The 21,170-nt window shown below is 45.5% G+C and overlaps 1 protein-coding gene across 1 annotated transcript; it reads left to right on the top strand.

The window, feature by feature from the left end:
- The first annotated feature begins 314 nt into the window (after positions 1 to 314).
- Positions 315 to 6,176, top strand: TOMM5 (translocase of outer mitochondrial membrane 5). Its single transcript, XM_008141892.3, has 2 exons — positions 315 to 511; positions 4,397 to 6,176. The coding sequence occupies exons 1-2, from the start codon at positions 391 to 393 to the stop codon at positions 4,429 to 4,431; spliced, it is 156 nt and encodes a 51-aa protein (XP_008140114.1). The 5' UTR covers positions 315 to 390; the 3' UTR covers positions 4,432 to 6,176.
- The last annotated feature ends 14,994 nt before the right edge of the window (positions 6,177 to 21,170 follow it).

Here is a 21,170-nt window from a genome sequence, read left to right as displayed (position 1 = left end):
AAATGAAGATTATAACATCTAATTTATTGGGTAGAACTGTACTTGAGTACTCAATAAATGTTAGCAATTATCACTATTTATGGCGGCACCAATGTGCTCCCGGGCGTAAAAGCACTTCACAGCGCAGCGCTCCCAGCTCAACACAGAGGTTATTAAATAAACAGGCTGGAGGAGCCCACTCCTTCGTTGCTAAGATTGCGGCCGCCCCCTTTCGGCAGCCCCCTTGAGAACCTCTAGGTTAGGACGAGGATTGTCCCTCGCAGGCTCCCGTTGCCGCGCTGGAACATAAGGGGCGGGAACCGGAAGTGTGGTTGAGCTTATTTCCGGGCGCGAGGCTGCGGCTGAGAAGAGCACAGCGCGGCTGGGGGAAGCCGGTGAGGCAGAGCCGCGATGTTCCGTATCGAGGGCCTCGCGCCGAAGCTGGACCCCGAGGAGATGAAACGGAAGATGCGCGAGGATGTGATCTCCTCCATACGGAACTTCCTCATCTATGTGGCCCTGCTGCGAGTCAGTAAGTGCCCTTCCAGGCTGTAGTAGTGAGACCGCCCAGCTCTGGTTCTATGAACCTTCGGGGGCCCTTGGACTGAGTTCAGCGGCCGCAGGGAGCAAGGGACAGGGCCGCGGGCGCATGCGCGATTTGGAGTCTGCCGCTCAGAGTCGGGGTACTGAGCTGCACGCGGTGGCCCGGACTGCGTGGTTAATCGCCCAGCCTCGCGCTGCTTTAGAAGCATTTGAATTCGCTTCCAGGGTTATAACCTAGAGCAACTCCCTCGTTTTGCAGACAGAAACTGAGATCTGCAGTAGAGGAATGTCTGGTCCAAGGTCATTCAGCAATTCAGTGAGTGATCTTGACCTGGAATCCAGACCTCTTAACTCAGTATCAGGATTTCTTACTTCATTGCTGACCTTGTTATCCAAAAAGTTTTGCTTAGCCCTAACCGGTTTAGCTCAGTGGATAGAGTGTCGGCCTGTGGACTCAAGGGTCCCAGGTTCGATTCTGGTCAAGGGCATGTGCCTTGGTTGTGGGCACATCCCCAGTAGGGAGTGTGCAGGAGGCAGCTGATTGATGTTTCTCTCTCATTGATGTTTCTAATTCTCTAGCCTTCTCCCTTCCTCTCTGTAAAAAATCAATAAAATTATATATTTTTAAAAACACAAAACAAAAAGTTTTGCTTATTTGTACGTAAAGATTGTTTGGGGGGGGGGGAGTGAGAAGAAAAGGGTGTGAGTCTATAGGATTTAATGATAATACCTGAAGGTTTATTTGATTTTATAGTTGGCAGAAACTTGTTTGCATTATCTGGTCTTGACTTTAACGTTTTGAGGGAGGCGGGGCCTGAGATTCTGTGTACCCCATTTATTAATTTGAACTCGACTTTCGGGGGAGGGGGGGGAGGCTTATGCAAAATATATTCAGTTGCAGGGGCCCTGAATATTAGAACTAGAGTTGACGTCTCTGGTTTTAGATAGAAATCTCGGAAGTGACTTGCTCCCATCTCGTTCTCAGTTCAGTACTCTTCATTGCTCCTTGTATTATATTGCTGTCAGGTCTGGATGGAGAAGCTGGGACGATTCAGGTAAACGAAGGCCATACCAAGGTCATCCTGTAGAAACTCATGTCGGGCCTAGCCCAGAGCTCACTGACGCCAGGTGTCCCTTTCACTGTTGGTGGTATTACTCTGTTTTCGGGGAGAGGGAGCCCTGGTGAACAGAAACTCCCAAGTAATGTAAATCACCTTCTTCAACAGCTTTTTGCGGCTCCCAACTTATTTCCTCCACAACCATCTTTTGTTGATTTAGCTGCCAGTAAAATATTTGCTTCTTCTCAATGACCTTTGTATTTGACATGAGACCGTTTTAAAACAACATACAGAATACCGTTCTGTATTATCACTTTTTAAATTGAAATACAATTAGCATATTATACAATTAACCCATTTTAAAGTGTACAATTTAGTGGTTTCTTAGTGTAGTCAGAGTTGTACAACCATCGCCACAATCTATTTCAGAACATTTTCTTTCCCTTTAAAAGAAACTCCATGCCCTTAGCTATCATTCCTCATTTAACCCCTCCCCCAGCCTTTGGCAACCGCTAATCTACACAATACATGATCTTTTGTATCTGGCTTATTTCACTTTGCATAATGTTTTCGAGGTTCGTCCATATTGTAGCATGTATTATTTCCTTCCATGTATTGTTATTTCCTTCCTGTTCATTGCTGAATAAGATTCCACTGTATGGATATACCACATTTTGTTTATCCATTCACTTGATGAATTTTTTTTTTTCTGATAAGAATTAGTAGAAAAGATGACAGACAGCTGCCAGTTTCTGACCGATCTCACTGTCTTCAGTTTGATAATAATAAAATGCTTTAATATTTTAGTATGAGTACTGAGAAAAGATTCTGACAGCTTTTTTCATCATAGCTCTTTTCCCCCAAATTTTTAAAGATGGTAAAAGGCACATAAAATAAAACTTACCATCTTAACTATTTTTTAAATGTACAGTGTCGTGGTATTAAATACATTCATAATATTGTGCAACCATCATCATCCATCTCCAGAACTCTGTTAATCCTCACCCGAGGATATTTTTTCCATTGATTTTTAGAGAGGGGGAAGGGTGAGAGGGATGGAGAAAGAGAGAAATATCAATGTGAAAGAGAGACACATCAAGCCAAGCTGGTGTGGCTCAGTGGTTGAGTGTCGACCTGTGAGCCAGGAGGTCACAGTTAGATTCCTGATTAGGGCACATGCTGGGGTTGAGGGCTAGATCCCCAGTAGGGGGTGTGCAGGAGGCAGCCGATCAGTGGTTCTCTCTCATCATGGATGTTTCTCTCTCCCTTCCTCTCTCAAGTCAATAAAAAAAAATATTTTTTTTAAAAAAAGAAGAGACACATATATTGGTTTCCTCCTGCACATGCCCCCACCAGGGCCAGGGATGGAACCTGCAATTCAGGTACGTGCCCTTGACCAAGAATCAAACCCACAACCCTTAGTGTATGGGTCCGATGTTCTAACCATTGAGCACACCGGCCAGGGCACTCTCCAGAACTCTTTAAGTATCCCATATAAGTAGAATCATACAGTACTTATTTTTTATTTTTTGTAATTGGCTTATTCCACTTAGTTTGATGTCCTAAGGTCAATCTATGTTGTAGCATATGTTCATAATTTCCTTCCTTTTTGAAGCTGAATGATATTCCATAGTATACCATATTTTGCTTATCTCTATTTTTAATTTTTTGAGGAACCACCATTGTGTTCCACAGCAGCTATAACCATTTTTACATTTCCACCAACAGTGACCACAAAGGTCCCAATTTTTCCACATCCTGCCACCAGTTTTTTTTTTATGGTAGCCATTGTAATAGATGTGAGGTGGTATCCCCTTGTAGTTTTAATTTGCATTGCCATGATGATTAGTTTTGTTGAGCATCTTTTCATGTGCTTATTTTGGCCATAGCACTTTTACACAGAACAGTAATATTCTTTAGATCCTTATGACAACACTTACTAATTTTCTGGACATTTCTACCTACACTATCCTAATATGGACCCTTATAATTGAAGTAGGGCTGTATCATATGTGGTCTGGCATAGCTAATTGGTAGGGGAATCAAAATGTGTGACTAGCCCTGGCTGGTGTGCTCAGTGGTTAGAGCGTCGGCCCCAGCACCAAAGGGTCTCAGGTTCGATTCCTGTCAAGGGCACATATCTGAGTTGTAAGTCCAATCCCCAGCCCTGGTGGGGGCACATGCGGAAGGCAACCAATCGATGTGTGTGTGTGTGTGTGTGTGTGTGTGTGTGTGTGTCTGTCTCTGTCTCTCTCCATCTCTCTCCCTCCCTCCCCCTTCCACTCTAAAAAAATCAACGAAAAAAATATCAGGTGATGATTAACAACAACAAAAAATGTGTGATTGGCTTTTCTGGTTGTCCTAGTTCAGTGGTCAGCAAACCACGGCTTGCGAGCCACATGCTTGCCGCTCTGTTGACTAATGAGTTTGCCGACCACTGTCCTAGTTCATTGTGTGTCTCCACCCTCACCCACTGCCTTCTTTCAAATGCGTTTTTAAAGGTAAAATAAATGCCAATTTGTTTCTTCTAGAGTTTTGTGCCTTTGACAGTGAAATCACAAGAGTAAAGGATTGTCATTTGAAAGAAGTTTGGGTTTACTCTAGTCAGTCATAGCTGGATGACACTAGAATGGGCCACCTTGAAAGACAGTGAGTCCCTTTTGATGGGTTGTACAGACAGAGGCTTGGCCATCACTTGCAGTTGTTTTAAAAAAATGTATTGATCTAAACCTGTAGATTTGTTCCCAGTCTTATAATTTCATAATGTCACTTGGGCTAATGAAAACAAATTCTCAGTTTGTTTATTTTTCTTTCAGCTCCTTTTATCTTAAAGAAATTGGACAGCATATAAAGATTGGACGTTACATGTGACTGCATGATATGAAGAACCTGGTTACAGTTTCTACTCTGCAAATGAATAGGCCCAGAAAGATGTAAGAGACTCTGGTTGAATGGACATAAAATTTCTGCTTGTTAAGAACAAGTTTGGTTGTGGTAACTGACCTTCATAGCTAAAACAGAAAACTACTTGGGAAACACGAAAACACGTTTCTTATGCCTGTGATACTCAGCCTCCATGGATGTTGGTATAATTGTAAATAATGTCAAACTCCATTTTCTAGCAATTATTAATTATATAAGGGAATTATGTCTGCAGTGGCCCTGTCTTGTCAGTCATTTCTAGTGACCTTTTTACTTCTGTCAGGAGTATATTGAAGGGCTCCTTATGATTAGTTCTGTTTTATGGAAGCCAGCACACATCCACAACAACATTTAAGCACAGGACCATTAGTCTATATTTTTAATAAATGTACCAATTAAGAAAAATTGTGTTGTTTTTTTTTTCTTCTAAACCTGCTTTTTGCTGCAAATCAATCACTGATGAGACTACTGTAATATTGTGATTATTACAACTCTATGAAATTGAGTTCCTCTTGTTTTGGAATGGAGAATTTGCTAATCCAATGAAGCGATATTGTTTCATTAAGCAACCTTTGTGAAAGGCATCATTCCTGCTTGGTGCTGAAGATATGTAATACCACCAAAGGAAAAAACCGTGTATTTTTAAAGTCAGATAGTTCTCCAAGTTTGTTGGAGAAGGGGACAGTCTTGAATCTTCCTCCTGGAGGCAGTGCAACTACATTCACCTCTTCTTAGTTAATTATCTTGGTATTTGCCTCATGTCTCTAAATAACATGATTGTATGGATTTTTCTGTTTTAGACTTACTGACTTCTCCATGTCAGTAAGGATTTAGGTCTTTTACCTCCCTTACTCATACATCTGATTTTTTCTTCCTTTCAGTGTACTTAGTATGATTTTCATTAGATCAATTTCATTAGAATTCCGGGTGCTGTTCGTTGTTTTCGTTTCCTGCACATCTTTTTGTTTTTCCTGGGCTTAGTTTTCTATGAATTTACCACTAAACCAACTAAACCTTTTGCCATTGCTCCCAGTGTTCAGTTTCATTAGATCCACTGTTTCATCTTGCTGAATTTCTCCTGGAGCTTTCTGACCTGCCTCAGTCTAGACTCGAAGTTTTCTGTATATGATGTGTGACTGTACTCTGGGATCTCTCTTCACCATCATCCTGGGAATTCCTTTTCCTCTCCTCCCATGTTGGATCTCTTGTTTTCTGTATCTCATGTCCAGTGTGCATTTTTTCACTGAATCTTTGTATTGAGTGCAGTACCCTGTCCATAACTGCCTAGCATCCCAAAATCCAGAAAATCTGCTATTTTACCCTTTTCAGAAGATGAACTTCTAATTTGGTGAGGAGCCTGCTTAGCGATGTAGAGTTGCTCAGAGCATCTGCCTACTTAAACCTTCAACCAATTCTTATTTTCGTGTCTACCCCTTCACCTCCTACTTCCACAAGCATATGAAGCCACCAGTTCCTGAGCCTTTTAGGGATCTATGATGTAAATTGGGTTGTTTTGCTGTTCTTACTGTTAACTCAGGATTCCCTTTTCTTGGGTCTGTCATGTTATTTACCACTTGTCCAACTGCTTTCCAACTTCTAACTTTGTTGCTGTTGTCTCTTTTCTTCCCTCCTTTTAGGTTTGTACCCTAAGACAAATAAAAATCTTTGCTGTCATGTTTTTTCCTATCTTCAAACTTATTTATTATTTTTTGTTGTTGAAATAATTACAGATGTCCCTCATTTACCTCCCTTTTACCCCCCTCCACCCAAACCCCACCCTTCCCTCCCTCTGGCCCTAACCATGTTGTTGTCTGTGTCCATGGGCTATGCTTACATGTTCTTTAACTTAATTTTTTTTTTTAAACGGTGAATCCTTTCCTTTTATTTTTTTAAAATTTTTTCTTTTTTTTTATTAAGGTACTAGAGGCCTGGTGCACAAAATTCGTGCATGGGGGTGTGTGTCCCTCAGCCCAGCCTGCACCCTCTCCAATCTGGGACCCCCTCAAGGGATGTCCAACTGCCCGTTTAGGCCCGATCCCACTGGGATTGGGCCTAAACGGGCAGTTGGACATCCCTCTCACAATCCAGGAATGCTGGCTCCCAACTGCTTGCCTGCCTGCCTTCCTGATTGCCCCTAACTACTTCTGCCTGCCAGCTTGATCACCCCCTAACCACTCCCCTGCCAGCCTGATTGATGTCTAACTGCTCCCCTGCCAGCCTGATTGACCCTAACTGCCCTCCTTTGCAGGCCTGGTCACCCCTAACTGCCCTCCACTGCAGGCCTGGTCCCCCCCAACTGCTCTCCCCTGCAGGCCTGGGTCCCCCCACAACTGCCCTTCCCTGCAGGCCCGGTCTCCCCCACCTTACCTCCTCTGCTGGCCTGGTCCCCCCTAACTGCCCTCCTCTGCAGGCTTGATAGCCCCCAACTGCCCTCCCTTGCAGGCCTGGTCCCTCCCAACTGCCCTTCCCTGCTGGCCATCTTGTGTGTTGGAGTGGTGGTCAATTTGTATATTACTCTTTTATTAGATAGGATAGAGGCCTGGTGCATGGGTGGGGGCTGGCTGGTTTGCCCTGAAGGGTGTCCTGGATCAGGGTGGGGGTTCCCTTGGGGCGTGGGGTCGCCTGGGTGAGGGGCCTGTGGTGGTTTGCAGGCAGGCCACACTCCCCCAGCAACCCAAGCGGAGGCCCTGGTATCTGGGATTTATTTATCTTCTATAACTGAAACTTTGTAGCCTTGAGCAGAGGCCAGGGCGGGCAGGAAGCTTGGCTCTCCATCGCTGGGGGCAACCCAAGCCTCCTGCTCTCTCCAGCTCCATGGCTGCCACCATTTTTGTTGGGATTTATCTTCTATAATTGAAACTTTGTAGCCTTGAGCGGAGGCCAGGGCAGGCGGGAAGCTTGGCTTCCTCCATCGTCGGGGGCAACCCAAACTTCCTGCTCGCTCCAGCTCCATGGCCGCCGCCATCTTGGTTGGGTTAATTTGCATACTCGCTCCTGATTGGCTAGTGGGCGTGGCTTGTGGATGTAGTGGAGGTATGGTCAATTTGCATGTTTCTCTTTTTTTCCCAATTTTTTTATTAAGGTATTATATGTGTACATGTCTTACCATTGTGTTTCTCTTTTATTAGTGTAGATTATATGTGTACATATTTTACCATTGCCCCCTACAACCCACTCCCATACATGCCCTCACCCCCCAGCGTTTTGCGTCCATTGGTTATGCTTATATGCACGCATACAGGTCCTTCAGTTGATCTCTTATCTTCCCCACCTCTCCCTAACCTTCCTGCTGTAATTTGACGGTCTGTTTGATGCTTTACTGTCTCTGTATCTATCTTTTTGTTCATCGGTTTATAATGTTCTTATTATCCATAAATGAGTGAGATCACTTTGCTGTCATTTAATAGAATTTCAGGAGGGAGTGGGAGTAGATGTATGTTCTCTATCCACCATTTTTACCCAGAGAGTGTGTATTTTTAACCCCCTTTTGCTGTGTTCCATGTTGGTGATTTATGTCCATTCCCAACTTAAAAGGTGCATGATATAGTACCATGGTCACAGACACTGGCTCTAAAGACAGGCAGACTTGATTTTGAGTTCTGGCACCAACACTTAAGAGTTCCAGGACCTGTAGCAAATGAACCTTTAAATCTCATTTTCTTCGTGTGTAAAATTAGCATATAGAAACACCTCTGTTTCAAAGTGTTATAAGGGTGGAGTGGGAGAATGTAGGTAGAGCAGGTAGCCCAGTGCCTGACACTTGGTAAATGATAGTTATTAATGGTTAGCCTTTGGTATAAGGTGCTTAGAAGTGATCTGTGCTGGCATTCACTGCATTTGTTCGTGTTTCCAGGTGCTGTGAGATAGCATGCTTATCTTCTGATTGTATACAGACTTCAAAATTACTAAATATTTAAATTCATCACCTAAAACAGCCTTAACCGTCGATGTTAATGCCATATTACAGATAGGGAGTTTGAGACTCTAGAAGTTTCAGTGGCTAATAAATAGTAGCTGGCCAAAGCTTGGGAATTTTAATGTTTATTTAGTGTACCCTATCCTCAAGTGCCTTTCTCCAGTACTGATAATTTAGTTCCACCTGGCACCATAGTCTATTCACTCTGCCACCTAGTTGCTGTTCTTCACCAGCCTCATGTCTCAGCTTAGACTCCATTAGCCATGATTAACATACACCTTCAACCCCCTTTCCCTCTCTGTAGCTTCATTGTACTTCCCTGGTAAAACTCAACCCTCTTAAATCCAACTTTTCGCCTGCTCTGTGCCTGCCCTGTGCAGTTGAAAGTGGCTGGGGAAAAACAGACATGCTGACAAGAATCCACTTGGAAAATGATGCCTCTTCTTTTGGGTCCTGCAGGATCACTACATTTTCCACAGGTTATTCTTTCTCCTCTTCACATTTCATTTCTTCTCTTGCCTCAGAATTCCCATATCTCCTCTAATCTTTAAGCTCAGCTGATGATGTTGCTTCATATTTCCCTGAGAACATAGAAGCATCCAGAAGAAAGCTTTCTTAAACTTACCCCATGATACCTACCCACACACCAGCATTTGTACGCTCCCTCCTGTTTGAAATGTCTGCTTCTATCAATCCCATGTCGGGTGCACTCAATTCCTCCACCCCATTAACTACCCATGGATCTTGCCTGCAATTCTCCCTTTGTCAAATTTTCTTTTTGTTGTTGGATCGTTTCCAATAGCATACAAAGGGCTGTGATTTCTTCTCTCTTAAAAAAGAATTTTGTTAAAAAGCCCTGTTGCCAGTTTGTTCCCTGGAGAAGATGCTGAGATTTTGTGCAGGGAGTGTTGGGGGAGTATTTTGGGGGAAAACACATAAGAGAGCAAGTGAAATAGTCTGGTCAGGAGGAGAAGTTGAACTGTCATGCAGCTGCAACTAGGGTGACCAACCACCCAGACTCCCAGTTTTAGCCCTGAAACGCCTGTGTTCCGGGAAACCTCTCAGTCCCGGGTAAACCAGGATGGTTGGTCACCCTAGTTGCAGTAGCAGTTTTAGTCAATTCCAAAGGTATCTTTGATGCTAGGGTGGCCTTTCAGAGAAATCCTGAATCAAGGCATTAGATAGCCATTGGGTATCAGTTAAAATCAATATTTTAAAAAAAGAATCAAAATTAAAATGAAAGAATTTTAGGTTGTATTAATAAAATTACATTAGCCCAGCTGATGTGGCTCAGTGGTTGAGCCTCAGCCTATGAACCAGGAGGTTTCTGGTTGGATTCCTAGTCAGGGTACATGCCCATGTTGCAGGCTGGATCCCCAGTATAGGTGGCGGGGAGGGCAGGGTGCAGCCAATCAATTATCCTCTCATCAATGTTTCTATCCCTCTCTCCCTCTGAAATCAATAAAAAAATATTTATAAAAAATAAATAAAATTACAGTAAGGTCTGACAGATGCTTCAAGAGTAGCCAGCCTGCTCTGGCTCCTGTGGCTCAGTTTGTTAGAGTCTTGTCCCCTACACCATAGGGTCACAGGTTCAATTCCCGGTCAGGGCACATATCCAGGTTGCAGGCTCAATCCCTGGTTTGAGCATGTATGGGAGGCAATCGATGTTTCTCTCTCACATTGATGTTTCTCTCCCTCTCTTTTCCTCTCTAGAATAAACTTAAAATACATATCCTCAGGTCAGAATTGGAATAAAAATAAAAAATGAAAGGTAACCAACCTGTCAGTTTGATAGTTATGTGTCTGGAAACTGAAAGGTCTGGAAACCACGCTTCTAGGAAATAATTTTTAAAAATTAAAGGTGCTCAGCCCTAGCCAGTTTGGCCCAGTGGATAGAGTGTCGGCCTGTAGACTGGAGGGTCCCAGGTTCAATTCTGGTCAAGGGCACATGTCCGGGTTGCGGGCTTGATCTCCAGTAGGGGGCATGCAGGAGGCAGGCGATCAATGATTCTCTCTCATCATTGATGTTTCTACCTCTCCCTCTTCCTTCCTCTCTGAAATCAATAAAATTAAAAAAAAAAAAAGTAAAGGTGCTTAGCCTTGAGAAGACCTATAGTAGGAGTCTTTTTTTTTTTTTTTTAATGAATCTTTATTGTTCAGATTACAATTGTTTCTCCTTTTTCCCCACATATCTACCCACCACCCAGTTCCTACCCCCCCCTTCCCTTACCTCCCCCCCGCCCCCGCTGTCCTTATCCATAGGTGTATGATTTTTGTCCAGTCTCTTCCTGTACCCCCCACACAGACACCCCTTTCCCCCTGAGAATTATCAATCCACTCCCATTCTATGCCTGATTCTATTAAGTTCACCAGTTTATTCTGTTCCTCAGATTTTTAATTCACTTGACTTTTAGATTCACTTGTTGATAGATATGTATTTGTTGTTCATAATTTTTATCTTTCTTCTTCTTTTTCCTCTTTTTAAAGAATACCTTTCAGCATTTCATATAATGCTGGTTTGGTGGTGATGAACTCCTTTAGCTTTTTCTTATCTGTGAAGCTCTTTATCTGCCCTTCAATTCTGAATGATAACTTTGCTGGGTAGAGTAGTCTTGGTTGTAGGTTCCTGCTATTCATCACTTTGAATATTTCTTGCCACTCCCGTCTGGCCTGCATGGTTTCTGTTGAGAAATTAGCTGATAATCGTATGGGAGCTCCCTTGTAGGTAACTAACTGTTTTTCTCTTGCTGCTTGTAAGATTCTCTCTTTGTCTTTTGCTCTTGGCATTTTAATTATGATGTGTCTTGGTGTGGTCCTCTTTGGATTCCTTTTGTTTGGGGTTCTGTGCGCTTCCTGGACTTGTAAGTCTATTTCTTTCATCAGGTGGGGGAAGTTTTCGTTCATTATTTCTTCAAATAGGTTTTCAGCATCTTGCTCTCTCTCTTCTTCTGGTACCCCCATAATTCTGATGTTGGTTTGCTTGAAGTTGTCCCAGAGGCTTCTTACACTATCTTCAACTTTCTGAATTCTCTTCTCTTCATGCTTCTCTGGAGGAGTGTCCTTGGCCTCTTTGTATTCCAAATCTTTGAGTTAATTCTTGCAATCCTCTAGTCTGCTTTTGGGTCTCTGTATAATATTTTTTATCTCAGTCAGTGTATGTTTAATTTCTAGTTGGTCCTCATGGAATTTATCGGCCTTTTCCATGAAATTCTTGAAAAACCTTATAACCGTGGTTTTGAACTCTATGTCCAGTCGCTTGTTCTCCTCCATTTCTTTGGTTTGTGATCTGTTTCCTTGCCTTCTCATATTCTCTGCTTCCCTAAGTTGGTAGGGTAGTTTTGTGTACTAGGTGTCCTATTGGTTCAACGGGTCAGCCTCCCAGTTACTTGAGGTGGACACTCTTGGTGTACCCTTGTGTACTGTGTGTCCCCCAGCAGGAGCTACAGCAAGGGCTAGTTTTCTCCTCCTTTGCTTGGGCGGTTTTGGAGCAGTCTGACTGGAGCTGCAGTTGGTTAAGCTGCTCCAGAACAGGCCATTTATATGCAAAAGCCACTGTGTGGAGCCTGGGCGGGTTTGTAGAATGTGCGGGGCGGGGCCTCGGGGGGGGGCCTCAGGGCTGGGTGGGGTCTCAGGGCGTCACTAGGCTGGGGCGTGGCCAACGGCGATGGCTGCCGTCAGCCGTCTCTGCCTTTCCACGTTTCCAAGTCCCTGCGCCACGTGCTCCAGCGCAGTAAACAATGATTGCTGGGCGCACCACTGCAAAAAAGTCACTCTCACTTTCCGACCCGATGGCCGAGAGTCCAGCTTCTCCCCGTAGGTGCCTGGGACCCCCGAGTGTCTCCAGAAACTGGATTTCAGAGTGATCGGGAGCTTGTCTCCCTGCGGGTTGAAGAAAAGCCGCGCACCCAGCCGCCTGCCGCTGGCCCGATTCGCGTGCCTCCGTACCTCAGATTTTCAGCGATTGTGCTTCTTTCTCTTCTTAGTTGTAAATCTTCCACTCAGCCAGCTTTCCTGTGGTTCTGGGTGGTAGACGTTTTTGTCTTTTAGTTGTATTTTTGAAATTGTTGTGTGAGAAGACCTATAGTAGGAGTCTGAGAGCTGTTTGTAATAACTAAAAGGGTTGTTGTATCAACAGAAGAATAATTGCCCCAGAAGGCAGGTAGGATTAGTATTTGGAAAGCTCCACTACTGTGACCAACGTGGACTGGGTTGTGGAAGGGGCTTTTCACTGGAGGAGGTTTGCAAACAGAATCTGAACATGGATATTCTGTAGTAGGGCTTGCCACTATGGGGGAAAGTTTGTTGTTTCTTTTCCCTGTTACTGAAAACTACTTGAAGTACTATCTCACACATTTTTCTGTTCCACATAATATCCTTACAAAGAAGGGGCTAAATACATTGACTGCTGAGTTGAAGATGAAAAAATGCTAACTTTTCAGATACTGCCTGTCATTCTAGGCCTCAGAAAAATATTCCCAACCTATCTGATAGAGGTGTTCACTTTCACAAACATTCATTGCCTACACAGGGCCAGGTACTGTGGTAGGTGAGGGATACAGCAGAGCAGAATTCATTCATGGTACCTATCTTTAAGAGGCTTACTTACAATCTAGCAAGGGAGTCAGAATTACACAATTTCATCACTAATCTTCATTATATATATAAAAGCCCAAGCAACCAAAAGACCCTTGACCGGTTGCTATGATGTGCACTGACCACCAGGGGGGAGATGCTCAACGCAGGACCTGCCCCCTGGTTGCCAGTGCGCTCCCACAGTGGGAGCGCCAGTCAACTGACTGACAGGCGCCAGAAGCAGGACTCAGGGCTGGCAAGCGCAGCTGCAGCGCCTGGAGCCTCTCCTGTGGACACCCCTTATGTGCCTGAGTGCGCAGCAGGCACAGTGGGGCTGGGATGAGTGGGAGCGGCATGGCAGCAGGCCCCACTACTACATCCCCTGAGGGGTCCGGGATTGTGAGGGAGCAGGCCAGGCTGAGGGACCCCACTGGTGCACGAACTCGTGCACCGGGCCTCTAGTATTACATAAATTGGTAGGAGAGTGGAGTACAGGTAACTGAGAAGAAAGCATAGAGGATCCCTTGACCTATTGGGTTGGGGAGGAAGCAGGGAGAGCTCCCTGTGAAAGTCATATTAAAGTAAGATTTGGATGACTAGGAATTTGCCCGATAAAAGAGCGAGGAACCTTTGAAAAAGTGTTAAAGTAGATGTGTTTAAAGAATAAAGGCCAGTGTGACTGGAGTGTGTTGAGCACAGAAGAGAAAAAACCTTTAGTCCTTCCAGAAATTCCTGTTATATTTCAAACTTTAGTCTTAAAGAAGATCCCATTCTGACATCTGCTGGTTAGTGTATATACTGCAATTCTAAATTTCATTACACAAGAGCAATCTTCATAACCTATTTTTTTTGAAGGCTACAGTGATAAATTAGAAATAAAACACCAGGTCTTTTCCTTACTCTATATGTCTATCACATAGGAGACTGTGAACAGTTGTTACTTACATGCTATTTGCATGCACGCAACATTACAGATGCATACCTGTGGTGCCATTTGCCTACTTTTGTGCAAGTTCAGAAAAGCTTATATAGAAATCACATCTATAAAAGTTGAACAGACTTGTTACTGAGATGTAAAACATTACGAAATCACTTACTCTGTGTTTTAAATAATATCTGATGAAATGTTTTCAGTTATGAAATGCTCTTAAATTGTTCCTTCATAAATAAAACAGCTAGCTTTAGTCCAAAAGCATTGTACTAATGTGAAAAATCTGCTTTAAAGCATGTCTGATAATTTTCCTCTTTCTCAGTCACATTAGTATTTTCATATTCCAATTAATGTCTATAAAAGATATGCAAAAAAATTAATATTACATAAACAGCCATAGACAATAATACTGCTGCATTTGAAACAATGTTCCACTGGCAACTGCCTCACCATGCAGTTACTTGAAATATTCATTAATCAGCTGACATTAAAAATAACAGTTTGGTGAATAAAAGGTGATTTAGAGATATATGTAATATGAAAACTGGGTTGTTAGAATCTATATGTTAGAAAGGAGCACTAGAATTAGTAGTTCAAAGTCCTGGGTTACAGCTTCAGCTCTGCTACTATGTGACTATATGAGTCAGATTTTTTACTTGCAAACACCAAAATCCAGCCTTGGTAGATTTAAGGAGAAAAGTAATTTATTCAAAAAATTATGGGTAGTTTAGCATCATCAGGGGCCTAGAGAATCGGGCTTGGAGACTAGGCAACTGGAACGTCATCCATTGTCACATGGTCACTCCACACAACCTGGTGCAGTGAAGACACCATCTCTGCTGAGGATTAGATGCCACCATTTGCTACCAAGGCCACAGGCACAGAACCCTGGACTATTATGGCAGCCAGTGTTGGTCTGAGAACTTCATCTCGCTGCATTTGCATGGTCACCAAATAATTATTCCATGATTCTACTTTGCTATGTCTCTGGCTCCCAATTCAAAGTCCAGAGAATGTTTAATTTGTAGTGTCACATGGAGAAGTGTAGAAAATATCTGGATTTCAGCATCTATAGTGGAAGGCATGCCCTGATTCCCAACAAGCTTATAAGATGGCGAATTTCCATAGGTAGGAAGAGAGTTTAGATCCTGGGCAGAAAAAAAAGGATGATGGAAATCTATTATGTTTACCCTGAACAAATCACTGTAAGTCTCATTTTTCTATAAAGCAAAGTAAATGAAGTTCACATGTCTATGGAAAATTATGTATGTTTACTCTCATCTATAATAATAAAAGGGTAATATGCTAATTAGACCAGACATCCTTCCGGACGAAGCCGGGGCTGGAGCGAAGCCACCTGGGTCCCGGGTGCCGGCCACTGGCCGGAGGGAAGCAGCCCGGGTCCCAGGTGCCGGAGGGAAGCTGGTGCCGGCAGCCAGGGGAAGGAAGGCCTACTCTTGCACAAATTTTCGTGCATCGGGCCTCTAGTTTCACAATAAATATCAACTATGTGCCAGGATGCAAAGTTGAGCAAGTTGGCTCTTGTTTAATGGCAAAGAAAAATCCACAGCAAGTGGCAGAATAGAGGCATGCACAGGAGAGATGAGGGTAGAAAGAAGAGAGGGCTCAACTGCAGTTTGCAAATGATGTTTTTATGTCCAAGAACTGATATGTAAAATCACATTTCCACTCAACAAGTGATGTTTGCACCACTAAGAAAGATAGCATACTCTTTTTTAAAAATACATTTTTTATTAATTTCAGAGAGGAAGGAAGAGGGAGAGGAGAGAGAGAAACATCAATGATGAGAATCATTGATTAGTTGCCTCCTGCACGCTTCCCACTGGGGATGGGGCCCACAACCTGGGCATGTGCCCTTGACCGGAATTGAACCTGGGACCATTTAGTCCGTAGGTCGATGCTCTATCCACTGAGCCAAACTGGCTAGGGCAGATAGCATACTCTTGTAGAAACCTGCTGTTGCACTCCTTTAAAAGGCTTACTGGCCATAGCCAGTTTAACTCAGTGGATAGAGTGTCTGCCCTCGGACTGAAGGGTCCCGGGTTCGATTCAGGTCAAAGGCATGTACCTCACTTGCAGGCTCATCTCTGGCCCCAGTCGGGGCGTGTGCAGGAGGCAACCAATTGATATTTCTCTGTCTTTCCCTCTCCTTTCAACTCTCTCTCAAAATCAATGGAAAAATATCCTCAGGTGAGGATTAAAAAACAATCCTACATAATAAAAGGCTAATATGCAAATAGACCGAACAGCAGAACAACCAAACAACCGGTCTCTATGATGTGCGCTGATCACCAGGGGGCGTGTGTGGAACATGGCGGGCGTTAGCAGTAGGCGGCAGAGCACAGAACATGATGGGCATTGGCCACAGCAGGATGGTGGAGCAGGTGAGCAGGGGCGCCAGACCAAGGTGGGGCGCTGGTCGCTGTCATCGGGGTGAACCTCTGGTGGTTACTGAAAATTCTTTGCTCTCGGGCGCCTTGGTCCCTCCGGTGCTCGCACCCACTGCTGGGGCCCGGTGCGAGCCCCGATCACTCAGCACCGTCAGTGGGTGTGAGCGGAGGCTCCTGAGGGGCAATCGGAGCAGCAGCCACTGCTCGCTCCTGCTGCTGGCTCCGGCCCCAATTGCTCTGCGCTGTCAGCAGATGCAAGTGGGGCTGGCGCTGTCAGCGTGTGGGAGCAGCAGCGGCAGCAGGAGCAAGGCTGCCAGCAGATGGGGGACCAGGGGCTGCAGCGGGGAGGGACGGGGCAGGGGCACGGAGGATGGGCCCAGACCCACCCCTGTGTCCACCACAGCCTCAGAGCCCACAGTTCCTTTCAAGGTGCACGAATTCATGCACTGGGCCCCTAGTAATAATAATAAATAAATAAAAATTAAATACTTAGCTCTTTTATAGAAATGCCAAAAGGATAATGTTGGCTGGCACAAATCCAGAAATTCAGGCTTTTGATTACTGACAGACATCTAGACTGCCAGTTTCACACAATGGGGTACTTTTCAAAGGATTAGATGGCATAGCTTTTCCAGTCATCGGTAAATCATCAAACTCATTGTAGTATAAATCATAACCTGCTCTGGTCCGACCTGACCTAAGTCAGAGAGGCGTTTCTACTACAGTATACCTAGCTACTGTGTGTACAGCTTTGTGTCTGCTTAAAATACACTGTTGGCTTTAGGCGTAGGGTGGTTCCTCCCCCACTACTACTCCCCACCCATGTATAAAAAGAGAGCAGCTGCTTGGTAATTTGGACTTCACTCGGAATAACAATAGATGGAATACATTTTTATAGACCACATTCTATAGAATTAGGGACTGACAGGTCCATGGGGCCACAGGGATCAGCTATTACAAACCTCTGTCCAGTGTGATAATTTCTTTTTTTACAGCAGTCGCAAGTTAGATTTCTGCAGCTGACGTTCTCTCCTAAAGTCCAGAAGTCTATATCCAACTGGCTTTTTTATTGCTTCATTTGGATGACACAGAAGCATCTTAAATTTAGCAGGTGCAAAATTGTGCTCTTGATCTCCCTCCACCTCCAAATATGTTCCCCTACAATAGTTATTACCATTTTAATGAACAGCACTTCCACGGGCCCAATCCGTAGGTTAAGCTAGACTTCTGGGAATCCCCCTAATTTCCCATACCGAGCCAAATTTGACTCTACCCCCCCCAAAATGTGTCTCTAATCCATTCCCATCTTCACCACCATTACTCCAGTCCAAGTCTTAACCAATGCCTCTGCTTCCACTCTTAGCTTTGTCTATTCTCCACATAGTAGCTGGCATACTATTTTTTAAAAAAAGGTATCAACTCATCTACATTCTCTACACCGTCAGTGGCTTCCTTTCACATAAAATTTTAAAATCCTTCTCATGGCCTACTACTAAGTGCTGCATGGTCTAGCTCCTACCTCTCTAACTTCATTTATACTGTTCTCTCCTTAACCCAACACGCTCTGACAAACTGGACATCTTCCGTTTACCCAAAGAGCAATCTTCTTTCCTTCAGCCCTGCTCCACCCCACCTGAGTCTTCACACTGGCGTTCCCTCCTGACATCTGGTTAACTCTCCTTCCCGTTCTCTGAGAGGTCGCTGACCACCCTCCCTTGCCCCCTAATTTTACATCAGAGTTCCTCCAGTGCACTTACTATAATTTAAAATACATACTTAAATATATCTGATTGACAACTACCTTCTCCACTTGAGAAGTAACTTCGAGGACAGGACCCGTATCCGCTTTGTTCACTTTTATGCTCACAATAATAGCAGCGGCAGCAACAACTTCCGTTTTACCGTGTGGCAGGTACTGTGGTAAGCGCTGTATCCATAATACTTTTATATTTACACGCCCGCCGCCCAGCCGGTGGTCAGTCTGTTGAATGAATGAACCCAGCCCCTGTGAGCACACCTACAAGTTGCTTACCACCATCTGCAACAGCCCAAGGATAGAGAATTCCGGTGATGGGAAGAATCTTCTCTATACTGACCCCAGCACGCCTGCCTGCAATTTCCACCCACCGATTCTATTTCTGCCCCCTTTGGGGCCACGCAGTGCAAGCCTTCATTACCTTCCCACAAGCTCCACTTGCAGAGCTGAAGCCCCGCGCGTCTCCCCTCCTCTTCCCGCCCAGCCCCTCCCCGCAGAGACGCCTCCAGGTTCCTTTTCCGCCGCGGTGGTCTAGGCGCCGGCCCCCGCCGCCCGGCCGCCGCTCCCAGCATCCCCGGCCTCGCGCGTCACGTGACGGCGCCCGCCCCGCACCGGCCCAGCCGCTGTCCGCCCCCGGGCGGGGCTCCCGGCGCGTCGGGCCGCCCCACGCCTCGCGGCTGCGCTGCAGCTCCAGCGCCCGCGGCCCCGACTGCGCGGGCGAGCGCCCGCGGGAGCTCTCGGCGAGGTAAGAGGCGGGCGGCCCGCGGAGGCTGCGGGCGGACTGGTTCCACCCGCATCCCCGGGAAGCTCCAGGCCCGGGCCGCCCGAGCAGGGGCTTGGGCGCCTGCAGGCTGCTCCCGGGGACCTGGGCGCTTTGGGAGGCGGCCGGTTTAGGAGGCGCCGCTGGGTCCGGGCAGAGGCTGAGCATCTGTCCCTGGCGGGACCAGGGTGGGTGCCCTTGCCCCTGCACTCGGCAGGCATCTGGACGCTCTGCCGCGCGGAGGTAGAGCGGTGCCTTGGTTTCCCCTCCTGTAAAGCGTCCGCGCCGGGAAGGTACGCGGACCTCCGCGGTTGCCTTCAGCCCTCAGGTGTTGCGAGCGTGTAAGTGAAGTGGAAGAGGGTGAAGCAGACTCTTAGGATGGGAAGAATGCAGGAGCGAGTGTCTGGGCCGAGCACCTTCTCCAGTGACTCCTCTATTTTTGTGCACGTCGCAAGCCTCTTTGAGACTCGGTTTCTCCACCTTTAAAGCACAGGCGATGATCTCTGCTCGGCCTCCCTCATAGGGCTGCAGTGAAGAAGGAAAAACCATTCGAAGAGCCAGAACTCTGGAGGTAGTGAGGCCCGGGTTCGAGTTCCAGTTCTGCCACTTACTAGCTGTGTGACCTTGAGCCACAGAGAACCCTCCTTTGTCCAAAGCAGATAATAATGATACTTAGTTTAAAGGTTGCTATGAGGATTAAGTTTCAAAGAGCTTAGCCAAGTGTCAGGCACAGAAGTGCTCAAAGAAAGTGCTATTAATACAAGTTTTTTAAGTAACTGAGCTTCACGTGAGGGGTGTTTAGAATACTCACGTGTCAGTTTCTATATGTTTAGTCCTTAAAAGAGTGCTGTTTTGTTTTCCCGTCTCTCCCTCTCCTTTCAACTCTCTCAAAATCAGTGGAAAGGGTGAGATCCTTTCCCCTTTTCTCTTTCTGGGCCCCTTCGGTTCTCATTTACGATTGGCATGTGAACCTGTTGTTCCTATCAAATGAGTCAGGCAGGATGGGAACATTAATGTGCTGGAGCAGATGGGTATCAGATTCCCTCCGAGGGGGGAGAAAAGTGCCAGGCCTGTGCTACCACCAAAAAAAGCACACAGTACAGTGATGGACTGTCGGAGCCTAGGAAACCGTCTAACCCAGCTGTCCCCTTTTGCAAATGGAGAGGCCGGACCCAGAAAGAGAATGGGACTTGGATTTCCTCAGGAACCGACAGAATGTTGGCGCTGCATGGTGGAGAGAACATATGCCGCTTACCAGACACTGCGCTGTCCCTGAGTTCTAACCCAATTTTCCATTTGTTCAGTAAGTATTTTTGGAGCACCTGCTGTGTGCTTGTACACCTAGGAGCAGGAGAATATGTGTTATTTCTCTGCTGGTCCTCAGTACCTTTTATAATAACAGTAAGTGTCAGCTCCCAGGGAGCTTGCCTCATAGCAGCTGGCCCCGAGGGACAGGAGCACATAGAGAGGCCTAAATTATTTCATGATCAGTCCCAGCAGCCCCAGAACCCTTGTTGAAGTCTGGTGAGATGTTAGACGCTGGAGGAAATGCTGCCTTTTCAGGGCTTTAGGGGAGGATTTATTTCTGGCTTGGAGTAGTTGGATTTCTTTGTCTTTCTGGTTTCGGGCCTCCAGTGGTGGTTAGACTTCTGAAAAGTGCCACCCTCACCATAGTGCCTTCATTTTGGTTTCCATGGTTATTGGATGAATTGTGTTTTTATGATAGCACAAGTAACTGTTAACCAATAACGTGGGCAGGCAGTCCCCAGTTCACTGTGGGTTTCTGTTTTCTGGCGGTAGACCTGTATTTTTATTTTCAGTTGCAAAACAAACTATCCATTCCTGTATCCCTCCCTCCTTCCTTCTTTAACATGCACGGGTGGCAGGATCATGAGGAGTGGGAATAAGTACAAATAAAGATAAAAAAAATACGTAGACCCACCCTGGCTGGTGTAGCAGTTGGTTGGGATGTGGTACCCTACACCGAAATGTCGGGTTCAATTCTCCGTCAGGGCACATACCTAGGGTGTGGGTTCCATCCTCAGTCACGGTTGGGGCAAATGCAGGAGGCGACTGATCTATGGTACTCTCCCACATCGATGTTTCTCTCTCCTTCCCCTCTCTAAAAATCAGCGAACATGTCCGCGGGTGAAGATTCAAAGTATATCTATATATCCTGGCTTAGAGACCTCAGAGCCTCTGGGGGAAGTGCAAGGGGCACATCAGTGGGACTCTGATAAGTGTAGAGGATAGTGTCCTGGGCAACAAAAGGACATCACATACTGAGCCGCTTTTCAAGGAAGACGTAAAATAAACAAG

Source organism: Eptesicus fuscus, chromosome 15 (genome assembly GCF_027574615.1).
Source record: "Eptesicus fuscus isolate TK198812 chromosome 15, DD_ASM_mEF_20220401, whole genome shotgun sequence".
NCBI classification, from domain to species: domain Eukaryota; kingdom Metazoa; phylum Chordata; class Mammalia; order Chiroptera; family Vespertilionidae; genus Eptesicus; species Eptesicus fuscus.
Note: the sequence above shows the minus strand (reverse complement) of the source record. Positions and strands in the feature narration are given on the sequence as shown.

What these genes read in the sequence shown, in the direction of transcription:
- TOMM5 (XM_008141892.3), top strand. Translation starts at nt 391, where the DNA reads ATGTTCCGTATCGAGGGCCTCGCGCCGAAGCTGGACCCCGAGGAGATG. An exon ending in TGTGGCCCTGCTGCGAGTCA is followed by an intron (nt 512 to 4,396) that starts GTAAGTGCCCTT and finishes TTTTTCTTTCAG; the next exon opens with CTCCTTTTATCTTAAAGAAA.